Source organism: Mastigoproctus giganteus, chromosome 9, assembly GCF_048544385.1.
Source record: "Mastigoproctus giganteus isolate SK-2022 chromosome 9, ASM4854438v1, whole genome shotgun sequence".
Lineage (NCBI taxonomy): Eukaryota > Metazoa > Arthropoda > Arachnida > Uropygi > Thelyphonidae > Mastigoproctus > Mastigoproctus giganteus.
In genome coordinates this window covers 115,094,961-115,112,490 of record NC_143583.1, presented here as the reverse complement: position 1 = coordinate 115,112,490, position 17,530 = coordinate 115,094,961, and the positions used below count along the sequence as shown (strand labels likewise).

Here is a 17,530-nt window from a genome sequence, read left to right as displayed (position 1 = left end):
GTTCTTTCCTCAGGGGACTCAATGCCCTTTTCTATCTTAAGTTTTATAAAATACCAATCACCTTATTAAACTTTCATATAGTTGATAGCTAAACTTATGTTTCGAAATAATAAATTATATTGAAAAGAAAAAAGTTCTTAACCTATAGAAATATGCTAAAGATTAGTTGAGCATGACCAGTCAAATTCTCCTTTAAAATAATTATAAAACAATGTCATTTTCATTATACATCACAAAATCAACTGATCTGCCCCATGAGAAAGTCCTTTTGGACTGGGAGACTCTTCAAGCATTGCATACTATGCTACTGCAGCATGACTTCACCTTTATACTGATTTTGCTAATTTTTGAAAAACAGTTGATGCATTATAGTCTGTTACACAGAATTATTTCAGATTGCACTTAAATTAATAATAATTTAAATGCAATCTTCCCCGCTGTTGCTTTAAGAATACCTGTAACTTTTCTCATCTCTGTTGCAGGAGTAGAAAAAAAGATTTCAAAGTGAATCTAATAAAATCTAATAAATTTAAGGTCATCAACATTACATCAGTGGGTGATTTTTAGTCTTGGACTTATATTGATATTGCATCAGATAACATCAAATAGCTAAAATTATAAATTCTCAAGCAATGAAAAATTTCCCAGTTAAATTTTTTGTTATTATTTAATTAATGGTGACTCTACACATGAAAAGTATTAAAACCCATTAGTACTCCAATTGTTGTGCTTATGTTACTTAAAATACTGTAAATACTCCAGTAATATTTTTCAGTGAAAAACCATGTATGGATTGCAGGTTAAGAAGACAGAATATACTTACTAACATAACTTGAATTTCTGCAGATTGTAATTTTCAGGAAATATATATGAAGGAAGATTGTTCCAAAGAACAGAAGTACAAGGGATAAATGAAAAAAAATTTAGTTTAGTGAGTTTGGAGTTGAACTGTAATCTGGAAGTTGACTAGGTGAGGCATGTGCTTGGACAGGTTTGAAAGAAAGAGGTGGAATTACGGATATTAACTGAGAAAAAATAGGTCCATGAAAATATCTGTAATGATTTATGTGAAATAGAGTGAAGAGTTTTTAAGTGCTGGGCTATTAATTATCCTGAGATTTTATTATTATTGGTAGAATTTTGAGTGAGTTTCTGGGGTCTCCATCCTGGATATGGGAAAATTAGCATTAGCAGTTGTAAATGATGCAAGAAAGCAAGCTCATACAATGTCATCAGCAAAAAAAAAAAACCTCCCATTTCACCTATTCATTCCCTTTATTAGTTTGTGTAGTTCTTCCTTGAATTTGTTTAAGCTAACAACTTCCACAAGAACAGATGGAAGTTTTGTTCCAAGAATTAAGCACCTACTGGCTAAAGGAAAACCACATCCATTCTGCAGATTGTAATTTTCCGGAATTCCTTCCTCAATTTGAATTTGTGTCCCCTTGTGTGTGTCGTTTATGCAAGAGGAAGAATCCCATCAGCCTTGAACACCACTTTGCAGGTGATCTGACTGAGGTGTCTCTGCTCACCTCAATCAGGTGATCTGATTGAGGTGAGCAGGGACCATCTCCAAGAGGGATTTACTAAAAGAAGGGCTTTAGTTCTGCAAATTGCCAAACTGAAGCCCTTTTAGTAAATCCTTCTTGGTAAGAGCACCCCTTTGTTCCTCTCACCAATGTTGTTGACCTTTACTCGTTACAGCAGCTTCAGATTCTTTCTGAAATGAGACCACCAGATCTGTATGTGGATTCACCATTGCGTTATACAGTGGGATAATCACCTCCTGCAAAATTCATCCACAAAACCCCGAGCTGTCCTGGCAGCCTGTCTGCATTGCCCAGAGAACTTCATATCTGACTGCACAATTACTCCCAAATCTTTTTTCATTTTCCACTATCCTGGTAGTGGAATGTACCACACTGTTTGTATGTTAATTAGCATTAGCATTAGTAGAGGCATATGATGCAAGAAAGCAAGCTTATTCAGCATCAGCCAAAAAAAAAAAAAAAAAACACACCACTCCCATTTCACCCCTCCGTTCGTTCGAAATACCTGTCCAGTTGAGCTTTAAATTTGTTTAGGCTATCAACTTCAACAACAAGTGATGGAAGTCGGTTCCACCAACCAACCACCCGCTGGCCAAAGGCAAATTTCCGCACATCTATCCGACATCCATCCTTCCTCAATTTTAATTTATGCCCTCTGAGGTGTTATTCTGAGAAAGATGAAGAATCCCATTGGCATTGAGCATGCTCAAACCATTCAAAGCCTTATACACCTCTATCAGATCACCTCGCCGGTGCCTAGTCTCCAGACTCTGTAATTTGCAAAACTTAAGCCTTTCTTCATAAGAGCACCCTTTGTTCCATTCACTAATCTTGTTGCCCTTCTCTGTACCTGTTCCAGCAGCTCTACATCCTTCTTGAAATGAGGCCTCCAGACCTGTATACAGTACTCAAGATGTGGCCTAACCATTGCCTTATACAAGGGAATAATCACCTCCTTATCCCTGCTAGAAAAATTCCTGTATATCATTGACAAGACACCATGAGCTACTCTTGCAGCTCGTCTGCACTGCTCAGAGAACTTCATATCTGCCTGCACAATTACCCCCAGGTCCTTTTCATTCTCCACCACTGTCAGTGTAGTACCACAGAGTTGATACGTGCTCTGGGGTTACTGTTTCCCATATGTAGTACTTTACATTTGTCAATGTTAAACGCCGACCGGGCTAGCCGAGTGGGTAAAGTACCTGCCCGGCAACCCAAAGGTCGCGGGTTCGATTCCCGCCTCGGGCTTGGATCAAAGTACTGCAAAAAACCTTGGGAGGTGCAATATGGCCCCAGAAGCCGATGTGCCAACAACTACCAAATCAAAAAAAAAAAAAAAAAAATCAATGTTAAACTTCATTTGCCACCTCTCAGCCCATCTGTTCAACCTTTCCAGATCCTGTTGCAGCAGCATAGCGTCAGTGGTGTCCTTAACAACCCTGCCAACCTTTGTATCATCTGCAAACTTGGACATTAAACTTGATATCCCATCATCAATATCATTCATAAACACCGAAAACAACAACGGACCCAACACTGAACCCTGAGGAACTCCACTAATAACATTAGTCCATGTTGAGCAGTGTCCATTGATTACCACTCTCTGTCTTCTGCCACTCAACCATCCCCTTATCCATAGCAGGAATTTGCCTCCAATGCCACACTGCTCCAATTTGTGCAGCAGTCTTCCATATGCAACAGTGTCAAAAGCCTTTCTAAGATCCAAATATATAATATCAAAGTTATTCCCTGCATCCAGTTCTTTTGTGACTACATCATAGTATCCAATCAAATTGGTCAGGCAAGACCTGCCCTTAACAAAACCATGCTGCGTCTGAGCTATAACTGAATTCTTGTCTAGATGATCCTGCAATGCTTCTTTAACCAGTGCCTCCATTAATTTACCTGGAACAGAAGTTAAACTAACAGGTCTATAATTACTTGTGTCAGCCTTTGATCCTCCTTTGTGAATTGGGGTTACATTTGCACATCTCCAGTCTATGGGTACCCTGAGTCCAAAGAAGCTCTCATAATTATGGCTAGGGGTTTGCTTACTTCCTTTGCTGCCTCCTTTAATATAACTGGATAGATCCCATCCACCCCAGGTGCCTTTTTTATGTTTATCCTCAACAATCTCTCCTCCACTTTCCTCTCAGTTATTACAAAATCATCCAGCTCACTGCCAATGTTTACTTTACCTACATCATTCTCCTTCCTGAATAACTCCTCATGCATGAATGTAGATGCAAAATACTTGTTTAGATTGTTAGCCACCTGAGCAGGATTCAACTGTTGAACCATCAATATCCAGTGGACCAATCTGATTCATCCCTTTCCTTCTTGAGTTTAAATATGTAAAGAACTCTTTTCTGTTTTTCTTTGCATCCTTTGCCAAGGATTTTTCGTAGTCTGCCTTTGCCTGCCTAATCTCCTTTGTGACTTGGTTACAGACCAACTTATCTATCATAGGCTTCCATGTCACCCATTAATTTGTATGTATCCCATGCATTTTTCTTCTCTGCCACATGTCTCATTAGTTCATCTGACAACCATTTAGGCCTAAACCTTGAACAATATTTCTTAGTTGGTATGTAAAGCCTGGTAGCCTCCAAGATTAGTTCCTTGAATGCTTCCCATTTTGAGTTTGCTGTTGGTAACATCATCAGTTGGTCCCACTGTATAGAATTTAAATACTGTCTCAGACCATCATAGTCGCCTTTACGAAAACAAAAACCCTTCCCTTTACCTCTGATGGTAGTTACCTCCTTGAGTAAATCCCACTTCAACGCACTGTGATCGCTGCCACCTAATGGTTCATTTATCTGCAGATTCTTAATGCATGAAGAATCACTACTGATAATCAGATCAAGAGTATTGCTCCCTCTTGTTGCCTCACGAACATGCTGATGTAGAAAACAATCATCCAATAAATCCACAAAAGCCTTGCTAGTGTGCGAGTGACCAACCCACAAATTCCAGTCAATATCTGGGAAATTAAAATCCCCCATTATAAGACTCTCTGATTTACTGGCCCACTCTATTTCCCTGTACAATATCTTATTATACTCATCAGAGTCATTAGGCCTATAGCACACTCCTACTCTCAATTTTGATTTCCCTACGCTTATGTCACACCAAACTGACTCGACACTGCCCTGTCCATTGATGTCGACTGGCTTCACTTCCTTGGACTTTGTGTTTCTTAACTAATAGCATAACCCCTCCTCCCCTCCTGTCCTGTCTATCCTTTCTATACACATTGTATTCTCCAAATTCCAGTTCCGCATTACTTATATCTGTGTGACACCACGTCTCTAATATCCCAACAATATCTGCCTTTGATGTTTTGAGCAATACCTCAAATTCATCAAATTTATTTACCAAACTCCTAGCATTGGTGTACACGCAGGTATACATGCACCTGTTTCTATTCTTAGCTACCTAACACAACCCATGTGTTTACTTGTACCACAATGACTCCCAGCAGTCTCTGAAATATCCTGCATCTCTGAAATCTCTGAAATATCTGAAATACCCTTACTTAGCAGTAAGCCCTTAATCAGGGCTTACTGCTACCCATATGCAGTATTTTGCATTTATCAGTGTTAAACTTCAATTGCCACTTCTCAGCCTATCTGCCTAACTTTTATAGATCCTGTTGCAGTAGCGTACTGTCATTAACCACCTTGTCAACCTTTGTATCATCTGCTTTTCTTGGCGCGGTTTAACTTTAGTCATTTTTGCGCCAATAAAATCAAAATCAAAATTTGTATCATCTGCAAATTTGGACATTATGCCTGATATGCCTTCATCAATATCATTGATAAATATAGAACAATGAGCCCAACACTGAACCGTAGGAGACTCCACTGATAATACCATTAGTCCATTGATTAATGGTAATCAATGGTTGTTTCTTTAAAGAGCAATGACAATTGATTACCATGCTCTGTCCTCTCCCACTCAACCATCCCTTTATTCTTAGCAGCAACTTTCCCTTAATGCTGCACTGCTCCAATTTGTACAGCAGTCTTTTATGTGCAACAATATCAAAATCTTCCCTGAAATTCAAGTATATGATGTCAAAATTATTGATACAAAACATCCTTGCACCTATAACAGAGTAAATCTGATTGATCATGAAAAATGTGTCACGGAAGTGATGTTATCTGCAGCTTTTGCCAAAGGTGCTTACCATACTCCCACCACTGGTCTGTGCCAAGCACCCACTAGTAGTGTGATTAGAGCGCTTGGTGCATTTTTTGTGACCAGTACAATATCTAGTAAACCGATATACAAAATTCAAATGGCATTCGTCTGAATTTCATCGAACTGCACTAGAAAAACACAACAAAAAAAAAAAAAAAAATCGTGCTTACCTTGTATGTCGAAAGATGTTTAATTTTATGTTTTGTTTGTTATTTGGTGTTTAGGAGCATTAGCAACCAAGGCCATATTGCTCCAGGGATATGCGGTGGTCATTCCCTGATCTTTCCACATCCTCTGTATTTGGTGGTCACGGGCTCGAACTCTGGTCTAATCAAGAAGCGTGTGCTACGCACTGCTGCTCCTGCCCACCTGGCTACGGAGGTGCCCTTTATTTTATGTAAAAACATCCTTGGCTTGAAAGAGATTAGCAAAATCCAAGGTAATATCCTTATTACCCATTTGTTTATAGCCATTTGTTGAATAGCATGACATCACAATCATGCTTCCTACATTTAGTACTGCAGGAAGTATGATTTGCAACAACACAAGAATTTGTCATATGACTGCAACAATACAGTATTTGTCAACAATTTCTTTTTTCATTGCATTCCATTGTTAGGTATCTTTATAGAAGTTTTACATCAATAATTTTGGAAAAGGTGTTCAATGATGCCAAGTACATAGTGTTCTCGAGAGTATCCAGCAAGATTGAAAGCAACAAGAATTAGGAAAATAAAGATGAAGATAGCAATGAGTGCACGAGAACAAAAAAGACTATTGATATTGCTTAACAGATAAACAGAAAATCAAGCGTTAGATTTAGCAGTGCGTTCAACCAGCAATACTGCTGCTCCATCTAACAATGATGTACCCGAAGTGAGTTTTAATAATGTACAATGGAACATTTCTCCAATTGCGGAGCAGATGATTTTAAATGATCAAGCTATATTCTTTACACTGACTACTATTTACATAAGCATATGCATCAAGAGTTTGAAAGAAGATTTATGAAAAATTATTTCTGTTCTGTATGCTACATTTGCGATCATCTATGGTTTGAAAATGACACAAAGAAACCAGCTGCCAAAAGATACACCATTGATATGCACTGCATTTTGAGATGCCGACGTCGAAGGGATCCTTGTGTGTAATAGCTGTATAGGATCACTTAAGATCAACACTATTCCAGCACTAAGTTGGAACGGCTTTTTCTATCCAGAAACTCTGTCTCATTTACCAAAGTTGGATTTAATGACAGAGAGGCTCATATCTCATCGCTTACCATTCGTGCAGATAAGGCACCTAAGACACATATATACGCACAATACGACATTCTTGGCCAAGTGATCAGTGTGCCTGTTTCAGTCAACACAATGGTCCATCACTTGCCAAAGGAGATTGATGGTGATCATTGTATAACCGTGCATATAAAACACAGGAAAATATACAAGTCCAGCTATTTGATCAGGTTAGTAAGAAAAAGAGTGGTTGAAGCATGGCTTCAGTATTTGGTTGACATACCTCTCTATCGATGATCTATTTACTATGATTAGTCAGCTTGGTGAATCTCTTAGTGCCAATGGAATTGGTTGGCAGTGCTTGCTTCAGCTGTTGGACAAGTTACAGAATAACGGGTACGATTTTAGTGAGGACGATTTAAGTGACATGGACCTCATGCAGAAGGCGACACTAGTGAATGAAGACACTAACTTGTGCAATGTACTTCAAGAAGATTGAGGATCTGATTATGAACATATTGCAGTTGAAATGTTATAGCCTGTTTTGTCAATTTTACGTGGTAAACTTTTTCAAGTGCATAGAATTTCAAAATTGTGGTAGTCCACACGTGCACATTTTTCTGTGGCTAAATAACACTCCTAAAGACCTACTCCATTGCCGTGATTGATAAGTTAATGTCTGTCTCCACTAGTGATACTTTGAAGAGCATCAAGCTTCAAACTCACATACATTCATGTGTAACAAGAAAATAATGCCGGATAAACGACAGATGTGTCGATTTCAAGCACCATTCGTGCCTTGTCACTTGTACCCTATATTAGTGCCCATGCAAAAGACAGATGAACACAAAGTAAAATATGTTGCTCACTATAAGATGTGGCAAAATCTAGAGGATAACGATTATGCCGAAATTGCCTTCTTCAGGGCAAACTATGTAAACTCCTATGACTATTACTTGGATGTGCTCAGAGCTGGCATATATCAGCCAAGGTATTTCTCAAACATCAATCAAGTGAGAAGTGGCACAATTCGTTCAACCCTGTAACATTTGGAAATTAAATGCCAACATCCAATTCATTACACAGGAATACCCTTGCACTGCATGTCATTGAGTATGTGAACAAGACGAACTGAGGGACAGATCATTACAATCAAGAACATGCACCCAGAGTTTGATATTGTCAAAATCACAAGAACATTATCCATCAACATACTCAACAGTGTCGAGATCACAAGTCAAAAAAGCTGCCTGGTACTTGCTACATCAGCCCATGTCAGAGAACTCTGTGGTGGTAGTTTCCATTCCCACTGTGTGGCTGATCGAGCGACAGAGAGCGAGGAAGTCCAACGAAGAGATGAATGATTAGAACTTTGTGGAGGATTCATGTGACATATGGAAAGAGAATTGGTTTGAAAAATATGAGAAGAGACCACACCACCTGGGGAATGTTACTCTGTCATGCTTTATCACAAATTACTCATGCAGCACTAATGGGATCTGCAAGAAATTACAGTATCCATGCATAATACTCTGTTGAAACTATGACATGGCTCAGGATCTCAACGAGTACCAGCACGAGATAGTAACACTGCATATTCCATTTCGCAATAAGGAAACAGTTACTGTTGAGATGGTATACGTCAAGATCTATGATGACTATGGAAATTTGTAAGGCAGTGTCAAGACAGTGATAATGGCAACCCTGACGAAGCATGCTGTAATGATCTGCATAGCCTTGTTACGCGACTGTGAGAAGACCCCTTTCGAGACTTTTACTATCATCCAGACAGCAAGATGAATGAGGATCTAAAGCTCGCCGTGCTCAACCGACTCTGCATAATTGCAAAGAAACATGAAAACTTGATAACCAATGAGGACTTTTGTAACTTAATGAGAATGGGCAACAACAAGTATAAGATTCTACTCATGCATGTAATTCGGAGTCTGTTATCTGCCAATTGCAAACCAATTCAGATATTCTTGACCGGCCCAGCTAGTTGTGGCAAGATGTTTGTGATTTTCCTCTTAGTGGAATGTACAACCACTTCGGAAATACAGACAGGTATTGTAATACCTACATTATATGTGCTTCAACTAGTAAGGCTGCCATTGCGATAGATGGAACCATTCTGTACACTTCCCTCAAGATATTCACTTTGAGAAATCTGCTTCTGTTGGTGGAGGTTGCACAACAATACAGATCTTTATTTAAGGTGGTCAGAGCGCTAATAATTGATGAAGTCAGCATGATCAGTGCTGAGCTGTTATCGCAAATGGACCCGAGGCTAAAACAGTTAACTGGAAATGCCGAAACAAGTTTCGGCAGGCAGGATATGTTCCTAATTGGGAACTTACATCAGCTGCCTCCAGTTTGCATGACCCTGGTCTACAAACAGGTAAAGCAGTGTATCACTGGCTCCACTCTATTTTTGGCACGTCCTCAAATATTACGTGCCCAATCAAGTTGGGCTCGTAATATTTATGAACCAGTCAAACGTTGCATTCTCTTCTGTGTTAACCTAAATTGGTAACAGAGCTAAATTTGATCAGAATGAGCAAGAACTTATCTGGTTGCATTTCTTCGCTCGGAAGGAAGCTATCGCCTCTGCTCAAATGGTATATGATTCTACTTTTTTGAAATAATTCCATCAAAGAGTACAACTATGCCATCCTCGGTGCCACAGAGGAGAAAGTGGAAGACATCTTCATGGGTTGCACAAATTCAGAGCAAGAAGCACACGTTCACCAGAAACTATAAAATGCTGACATTGGCGGATTTCTCCACAAGCTCCCACTGGTCATCAGAAAGCTGTATATCATCATTGCCAATGTGGACATTACTGATGGGCTCGCTAATGGTGCCGTGGGTAAATTATCCAAGATCGAATACAATGAAATTATTCATTGTATGAATAATGCAACGATTATTCAACGATTGTGGCTTGAATTTACTACCTTGCCTAAGGTCGGAAAGTTAGCTTGCAAGAAGGTAGCGAGATACACACACAAGCAAACAACATCAATCCCTCAGTTGTGCCGCTTGCAAGATGAACCGTGAGTATATCATTGAACAACAACTGCACAATCTGTGCCAAAAGAAATCACTTTCCTCTCAATTCGTTTTGTGCAATGATGATACATAAGTTGCAAGGCGGCACGTTTGATATAGTGATTTATGAGTACGAAAGGGGGACACAAACAGCAGACTGGTTTGTGTCGCTCTGTCACACGTAAGTGACATCAATGGACTTTACATCATCTCACCAACCAGCAACAAGAGATTCTACCACGACCTGGGAAATGCTACATCCACCATCGATCTACAAAATGAGTTTGCCAGGCTCATGACTAATTGGGTGCAAACAAGACAGGACAGCTTGCTCAAATTCATCGATGATAGGAAGGAACTCTCAGTTCTCTCACTCACTGCCAAAGCCTATGGGTGCACCACACCGACCTCACTGACACTGTTACACACAATGCCAAATCTTACTGCAATTTGAGACTTTGTTTGACAATAATGAGAGAGTCAGAATCCTGAACTTTGATTGTGTGGTTCAACTACAGCGTGAAATCAAACGGACAGCTGGAATCGCAATATATCACAACAAGTTGGACGAGGTACACATTTTTACGTCTACTTAGATGTCATCTATCGACAAACAACTGGTTTGAGAGTCAGTGTTCGCCCCTTTGGCAATATATGTGCAGCGGAGTGCTTTTTACCCAATGGCCAAGTGATTCCTACAACGTTTGTCTATATTTCTCCTAGCAGTGACATACAGGATATAATTTACTTCATTCATTTTGTTTTGCTGCCGTATTCAATTCAAGGTGCAGTGCTGTTAAAGAAAGATTTACATAAAATACCTATGATCGTATGTGGCGATTTCAACATTAACTTCGGATTGGAAGAAACTGAACTATTAATTACTTTCCTGCAAGAAACGTTTGATCTAACTCTAAATGCAGATGATACAAAGGTTGGCAGGGTTGTTAATGACAGTAATGGCAGTGTGCTACTGCAACAGGATCTAGATAATTTGGGCAGATGGGCTAAGAAGTGGCAACTGAAGTTTAACCTTGACAAATGCAAAGTACTGCATGTGGGTAGAAGTAACCTCAGAGAAATGTACCGACTGTGTGGTACTACACTAAAGGTGGTAGAAAATGAAAAAGACCTGGGAGTAATTGTGCAGTCAGATATGAAGTTTTCTGAGCAATGCAGACACTGCCGGGGCAGGTCATGGGGTTTTGTCAATGATATATAGGAATTTTACTAACAGGGAAAGGGAGGTGATTGTCCCTCTGTATAAGGCAATGGTCAGGCCATGCCTCGAGTACTGCGTACAGGTCTGGAGGCCTCATTTTAGGAAGGATGTAGATTTACTTGAGCGTGTACAGAGAAGGGCAACAAGATTGGTGAGGGGAATGAAGGGATCCTCTTACCAAGAGAGGCTTGAGTTCTGCAAATTGCAGTGGCTGGAGACTAGGCACCCGTGCGGTGATCTGATTGAAGTGTATAAGGCCTTGAATGGGTTGAGCATGCTGAATTTTGATGGGATCCTTCCACTTGTTCAGATTACAAACCTAAGGGGGCATAAATTCAAATTAAGAAAGGACAGATGTAGAATAGATGTGCAGAAATTTGCCTTAAGCCAGCGGGTGGTTAATTGCTGGAACCAACTTCCATCTGTCGTTGTGGAAGTTGATAGGTTAAATAAATTTAAGGAGGAACTGGACAGGCATTTGGAGGGAATGGTGTGATGATTTTTTTTTTTTTTTTTTTTTAATTTGGCTGATGCTGCATAAGCTCATACACTTGCTTTCTTGCATCACATGCCACCACCACTACTACTACAACAATAATCCCTCAATTTCAACTACAAGATCGGATACCTCAATCAACAATGTTTTCCAGAGAAATGCAGTCGCAAGTATGCATGTCTTAATTTAGTTATCAGTTTAAATCTATTGTATCTTGTCTTCCAGCTGAAATTATGGAAATTTGTGAATGATCAATAAAATATTTACAATATAAAAGCTTTTTATTTCATAATCAATATATACAAATCAAAATACCTAAAAGAAATGCAAAGGGTATTTCACTTAAAACAGTTAGATTGGATAAATTATGCCAAGCATGCATAATTATGGCTAAGGGTTTGCTTACTTCTTTCGCCGCCTACCTTGATAATTGGATAGATCCCATCTACCAATGTGCCTTTCTTTTTTTTAACTTCAACAACTTTTATTCCACTTTCCTTTCAGTTATTACAAAATTATATAGCTCCCCGTTATGAACTTCTGGCATCCCTTTTCTTAAAGAATTCCTTATTTATGAATGTAGATGCCAAATACAGTGGATTCCAGTTATTTGGGCCCCAAATAAATGGTTGCCACCGGTTAATCGGGGCAGCCATTTATTTAGGGCAAATCTTAAAAAACAGAAACCCAATCGAGAAAATAGCCAGGGTTTACTTCGCTTAATTGGGACAGCATGCCGTTTAATTGGGGCAGGAGACCGCAGCACTGGAGATTACCCTACATTTGTCTCCGACGGTACCACATGGTTCAGTTGAAATTCTGGACAACCATAAAACAATTAGCAGTCACCTGTTTATTGGGCTTTTCTGTTAGTGAAACCTATCAAAACTGACAGTAAACTCGATCTTACTGAATTTGCGATAATACCGACAGCTTTAATTCTGTGGGTTATTATGGTAAAATGTGTTTACACTTCCATGAAATCTTCAATCATATAAAAAAAATCAATTTTCAGATCTCTTCATTCCTATTTTTAAAGCTTTGTAACTCGTTACTCGGTTCTCGCTTGTGCGTATCATGTTACTTGCAATTTGTGTGTGCCGTGTTCTTTGTTATTGATTGCTTATCTTTTTACTGTTTTAAATTTTAACCCCCCACCCACAAATGTCAGTGAACAGAAATGTCAACTAGTTCGTATGTACATATTGCAGTACGTATTAATTATTCCAATTATCATGTATATTCTTCCGATTTTCACGTATCATCTAATTTTTTAATTGGTAAGGTAATAAAGGGTAAATTTGTGCTTAATATATCTTTGCTTTTATAGCCTGTGGATAATATTCCTCCTATTTTCACTAATTAGAATCGCTGTTTAATAGAATTAAAATTAATTTCACAAACGTGATCACAGTGACCGGCGCTTACTGCGGGGGCTCACATCTGGTGAGTATGGGCTTGGATGGTTTAGATGGTTTGCTCACATAAAGTGACCTGTTTTGAACAGAAATTCTCAATTTTTTTTTTATAATGCAACTCATCTAAACTATTTAAAAAAAAAAATAATCTGTGAGCCATCATTTTAGTTGTATTCACAAACAGAAGAATTCATTGTTTTGGTTTCACTCAATTTTTCATGTTCAGAATGTAATGTTACCAAAATCTTTATTACGATTGTTTATTTGTGCAATAATAAACATTTACAGTATTAATTATATATTTACTTTTACCACTTCAGAAATGGAATTAATGTTGAGGGAGCTACGCACAAGCAAGTAGTGGACTTAATCAAATCTGGTGGTGATAAATTAACCCTTACTGTTATTTCTGTTACACCACAGGTGAGATACTATTATATATTTTTAAATTTTGTTTAAACTTAGAATTTATGCTATACAGTGGTACCTTGGATTGCGAGTAACTTGGTCTGCGAGTGTTTTGCAAGACGAGCAAAAATTTTTAATAAATTTTAACTTGATAAACAAGCGAGGGCTTGCAATAAGAGTACAGTATTACCTCTACGCTTTGTTTGCCAAGCGTCACGTGATCACAAGCCGCTCGGGGTTGTGGGTAGTCTCGCATGCTCGGTCTCAGTCAGCATACCGCATTCGTATAATCAACATTCGTGCTAGCATTGTGACCCCGTGTATGTGCGTAAAGCATTTTTTTATTTTGTGTCCAAATGTAGTGACTGTTCTTATTAACTGTACTACGACAATGGCCCCAATGAAGAAAAGGGTTGAAAAGGAAGGCGGTAAGAAGAAGGAGATGATTACAGTAGAAGTTAAGAAGGAAATAATCGGGAAGCACGAACAAGGTATGCAAGTGGCTGCCATCGCAAGATTTTATAAGAAGTCTACGTCAGCGATTTGCACACTATGAAAGAAGAACTAAGGGGGGGCTAGATGTAGCAAAAGGAGTCACGAGAATATCAAAGCAACGGCCACGTATTCTGGAAGATGTAGAAAGTTTTGGTGTGGATAAACAAGAAGCAACTAGCAGGTGATACTGTGACTGAGAACTTGATCTGTGAGAAGGGAAAGGCCTTGTACACCGACCTCGTAAGTAAACTGGTAGGTACATCTACAGAAAACGAAGAAGACTTCAAAGCAAGCAGGGGATGGTTTGATAACTTTAAGAGAAGAAGTGGCATCCATAGTATTGTGAGACACGGAGAAGCTGCGAGTTCAGACTCTAAGGCAGCTGAGGCGTTCGTTGCCGAGTTCCAGAAGCTCACGGTTTCATAGTGTTACCTGCCGCAGCAAGTTTTTAATTGTGATGAGATGGGGCTTTTTTGGAAAAAGATGCCAAAGAGGACCTACATTACAGCAGAAGAGAATGCAATGCTCGGTCATGAGCCCATGAAAAACCATCTCACCCTCTTGCTGTGTGCTAATGCAAGTGGTGATTTCAAAGTCAAGCCCCTGCTCATGTATCATTCTGAGAATCCACGAGCCTTCAAGAAATGCAAGGTGCAGAAGAGCCAGTTAAACATTGTGGAGGTCCAGCAGCAAGGCTTGGGTCACTCGTATCTTGTTTGTTGAGTGGATCAACGAGGTCTTTGGTCCTGAAGTGAAGGAAATACCTTTTAGAAAAAAAATTGCCACTCAAAGTCTTGCTGGTTATGGATAATGCTCCTGCTCATCCTCCAGGCCTTGAGGACGACTTACTGGAAGAATTAGAGTTCATTAAAGTCAAGTTCCTTCCTCCCAACACTACTCCATTACTCTAGCCCATGGATCAGCAGGTCATTTCGAACTTTAAAAAGCTTTACATCAAGGTACTATTTCAGCGATGCTTCAAGGTGACTGAAGGAACTAACCTTACCCTCAGAGAGTTTGGAAAAATCATTTCCACATCGTAAACTGCCTCAAGATCATCAATAAAGCCTGGGATGGGGGTCACCAAGAGAACCCTCAATTCTGTTTGGAGAAAACTGTGGTCTGATTGCGTCGAGGGGTTTGCTCATGAACAAGGAGCTGCCAGTTGTCAACGAAATTGTGTTGGGGAAGACCATGGGACTGGAGGTGAATAAGGAAAACATTCAAGAGCTGGTGGAGGAACATGGCCAGGAGTTTACCACCGACGAACTGATGGATCTGCATTGCGAGCAACAGCAAGAGGTTATGGAGGAGATCTCGTCTGAGGAGGAGGAGAAAAAAATGGAGACATCCGAATGAGATTAGGGAGGTGTGTAAAATGTGGGGAACAGTGCAAAATTTTGTAGAAAATCACCACCCGAGTAAGGCTGCGGCAGTGTGACCGATGAATCTGTTTAACGACAGTGCAATGTCATATTTCCATGAAATCCTCAAAAGGAGGTAAAAGCAAGTGCCATTGGATAAGGTTCCTTGTTAAAGTCGTACAAAAAGAGAGTCAACAGATAGCAGTGATTCCGTTAGTGACAGTGAAAGTCGTCCTACCCAATAATTAATAAATTCGATTGCTTTATGTATATTAAATTTAAATATTAAAAATATAAAAAGGTATATATGTATTTTGTATTAATCATTTTTATATGAATATTTTTGAGTTTTGGAATGAATCATGTGGGTTTCCATTATTTCTTATGGGGAAATTTGCTTTGATATACAAATGCTTTGGATTACAAGCACGTTTCTGGAACGAATTATGCTCGCAAACCAAGGTACCACTGTAAATAAATTAGTGTCAATATTCAAAAAATGATGCAAGAAAGCAAAGATCTAATGGCATCCTGGAAAAGAAAAAATTCTCATTTTGTATAAAGCAATTAATCATATTAAAAAAATAATTTCAGCTAAATGTTTGATTAATCTTTTATTTAATTTTATATGAACTTTACATTTCCACTAAATTAGGCATGAATTTGTTTTTGTATTGTTTTACTCTTTAGTTAAAGTAAATTTTCTTTTGTTTAGTCATTACTTTTTGTTTATATCCCATTGTCTGTTTACCAAAGAAAGAAAAATGACATCCGTAGTATTTGATATAGTTATCCCCCCCCCCTTTAAAAGTGGATAACTATAATCAAATACTCCAGTTAAAAGGGAATACTGAGAAATGAAAGCATCACATATTGGAAAGCATAAATAAGTCTAAATTTTTTTAAAATTTTTTTTTATTAAATCCGTTAATGCCCTTTAATAAAATTATATGAAACTTTATGGGAGTAAGAGGCAAATATACCCAATGATACAAATAAAGTCATTTCTGCTATTACATATTTTGTCAGCACAAATTGGCTGTAATGTGATTGATGAATAGGTGAATGCTGTTTGTAAAATGTGAACTTCTGTATACATGTGTTTTTATGTGATTTCATCCCCAACACTTTGTTTTGTGGTGCATGGAGGAATTTACACAAACAACCTACGTTGACACTCATCTTTGTTGTGAAGTCCTTGTCAAGAGATACTCCACAATTTTCATTTCAAATGAAATATACAATAGAATTATTTTGAATAAAAGTATTAAAAATAAAGCCAAGCCAAACACTTGAAAACCAGAAGAAAAGCCTAACAGCACCATTATAACTATTATCTGCAAATAAAAAGAAAAGCTTTGCCTAAAATATAAAAGTATACAACTAGAAACAAAGGAATGCTAAAATAATACAATACTATGCTCTAATATCCATATTTTTTATAATATCTAGTAAAAATAAAAAGCCAAACAAAGTAAAGTAAAAATAAAAGCTAAAATAAAATTATGCTGATCAGGCAAGAACAGGCATTAAAGTAAATGAAACTAATTAATGGTGTGTGTGTAACCGATAATTAATATAAAAATAACTACATTTTATTTCTCGTGCGCAATTAGGCTGGCCAAAAGCAATATCGAGATGCTATTACTCTGCTATTGTTCCTTTTTTCCTCTGATACAAAGTTTTGTCTTTCTACACTACTTTGTCACTCATTAATAATCTCCCTCTGCTGGCACTGTGCCTCATTTGTTTATTTACCTACTTCCCTGTAACACGGGACATTTCACTTTGACGATTCCATTTCCTCCCCCTCCCCTCACACATGGTTGCTTCAACTGATATAAACACTCTGGACAGCGATCTATCGGCTTTATCCTTGGTTCTCCAATGTTACTTTGTAAACACCACAGGCAACTATTTCACAGATTCCGGTCCAAACACGCAGTAAGTTGAAGTAATTTTTGTAATGTATCTATCCTTTTGACCTCAAAATAGATATATATATATATATATATATATATATATATATTTTTTTTTTTCCCCCCTCAAAGTTCTATTGGCAATTTTTTTTTTTTT

The 17,530-nt window shown here is 38.4% G+C and overlaps 1 protein-coding gene across 1 annotated transcript in view; it reads left to right on the top strand.

Annotated features, from left to right (window-relative positions):
• The window catches only part of Snx27 (sorting nexin 27), a 300,277-nt gene that overhangs the window by 30,918 nt on the left and 251,829 nt on the right, over positions 1–17,530 (top strand). The window contains exon 2 of the mRNA XM_090381146.1: positions 13,508–13,610. Coding sequence (XP_090237272.1) covers positions 13,508–13,610 — 103 coding nt within the window. The remainder of the gene's footprint in view (positions 1–13,507; positions 13,611–17,530) is intronic.